This window comes from Monoraphidium neglectum, assembly GCF_000611645.1.
Source record: "Monoraphidium neglectum strain SAG 48.87 unplaced genomic scaffold scaffold05137, whole genome shotgun sequence".
NCBI lineage: Eukaryota > Viridiplantae > Chlorophyta > Chlorophyceae > Sphaeropleales > Selenastraceae > Monoraphidium > Monoraphidium neglectum.
This window is the reverse complement of record NW_014008493.1, coordinates 1-1,643: the sequence shown is the minus strand read 5'-3', so window position 1 is coordinate 1,643 and position 1,643 is coordinate 1. Positions and strand designations below refer to the sequence as shown.

Genomic DNA, 1,643 nt, shown 5'->3' with positions numbered 1-1,643 from the left:
CTTGACTGGGTCAACGGCCGCGGGTTCGGGGACATGACCTCTCAGAGACGGAGTCAAACCTCACAATCCGTGTGCTAATTTCAGAGGCGTTATTTCAATCAGCAAGACCGGCGACCATGCAATTGCAGATCAATCGTGCTGCAGCGATGGCCGACCGGCGCCACCTCGTGCGGTTTCGGTCAGCCGCCGCATCCTGTATCTGCCCTGCTCGCGGGACATAGTCGCATTCAGGCAATCACATTCGAATTATCCTGCGTATATACGCTTATCTAGCCCCACCGCCCGGACGCGGTTGATCACAGCCTTGGCCTTGCTTTGCCAGCCTCCCGTGATCCCTAGCCCACCGGCGCCATGTCCAAGGCCACACCCAAGGCAGGGATCACCCTGTTCTCCAAGGAGGGCGACGCGTTGAAGTTTGTGCACTCGCCCACGGCCAGCGGGGACGTTTCCCTCAAGCACAAGTTCAGCAACAAGGTCACGCTCGGCGTCGGCTTCTCGGTGAGTGAGATGGATATGTTTCCGTCCATGTACAGGGCTGGCGCGTCCGATAAGCTCATCACGCGGTCGTCCACCGCCCGCAGGACACGACCGTGAGGAAGATCAGGTCCGTGCCTGGCCTTGTGCTGTCGGGTGACCTCAAGGTATGCATTGAGCGCCTGAATGGCCCTTGCCAAACACGCGGGGGTCGTTCAGACGAGCTGTTCAGCAGAGGCCTGGCACGTGGCGCATTGCTGCATGCTGCTCCGTTGCGAACCTCGACGGCACATGCATCAGGAGGCAAAACAGCCTCGTGTGAGTTGAGGCGCCGCATCCTTGCTCTAGCCAGTGCGCGCTGGTTATCCCCAGCGCCTTGATGTGGCACCGGCAATGACATGGGGCCCTTGTGCTCGCCTCCTGTGCGCCTCAGGTCAACAATGATGTCACGCTGAGCTTGGCCCACAACCTGGCCAACAAGGCCCTCAAGACCGGCATCACCTACAACACCAAGGCACGGCGGGCGGGGAGGAGGTTGCGAGGCGTGTGACCGCGGGCGTGCGCGAATGGCCCAGCGGCGTGCAGCGGAGCCCCCCGGCCCCACGCCGCGCCCCGCCGCTGCGCTGCGCCCCTCCCGCAGATTGGCAGCAAGAAGTCGACCCTCAAGCTCAACTACCTGACCAAGGGGGCCGTGATCACGGGGGAGGTGCTGACCCAGGTGGCGCCCAACAAGAAGGTCACCGTCGCATTCAACCGCAACGAGGTGGGGCGCGGCCGCAGCGGGCGGCGGCGCGACCGCGGCGGGCGGGGCGTGCTACTTGCAGTCGCACGCGCCGCGGGTGACAGGGGTGAGGCGTGCGCGCCAGGGCTGGGGCCGTACAGTGGACGAGCTGTGACGTGCGCGCCTGTGGGCAGCGGCCGCGTGTGGTCTCCCCCCTTGAAGACCGTACTCCTTCAGCGCCCTCCTCCTCAAACCCCCCTTATCTGTCCCAAACACCCCCTCTGTCAAGGTGACCAACGTGAAGCTGGCCCTGGCTGACGGGCCATTCACCTACGAGCCGAGCTACAACCTGCTGCGCAAGGCCCCCAGCCTGGCGGTGTCGCGGCCGCTGGGGCGCGGCAAGTACAAGGTGGGGTGGAACCTCAAGACCGATGACGTCACCCTGGAG

At 64.3% G+C, this 1,643-nt stretch overlaps 1 protein-coding gene across 1 annotated transcript; it reads left to right on the top strand.

The window, feature by feature from the left end:
• Positions 1–351: 351 nt before the first annotated feature.
• On the top strand, positions 352–1,326 carry MNEG_15218 (hypothetical protein; the record flags this gene model as incomplete). The annotated part of the gene is made up of 5 exons (XM_014036310.1): positions 352–498; positions 582–641; positions 908–1,018; positions 1,115–1,237; positions 1,321–1,326. The coding sequence occupies 5 exons, from the start codon at positions 352–354 to the stop codon at positions 1,324–1,326; spliced, it is 447 nt and encodes a 148-aa protein (XP_013891764.1).
• Positions 1,327–1,643: the final 317 nt, after the last annotated feature.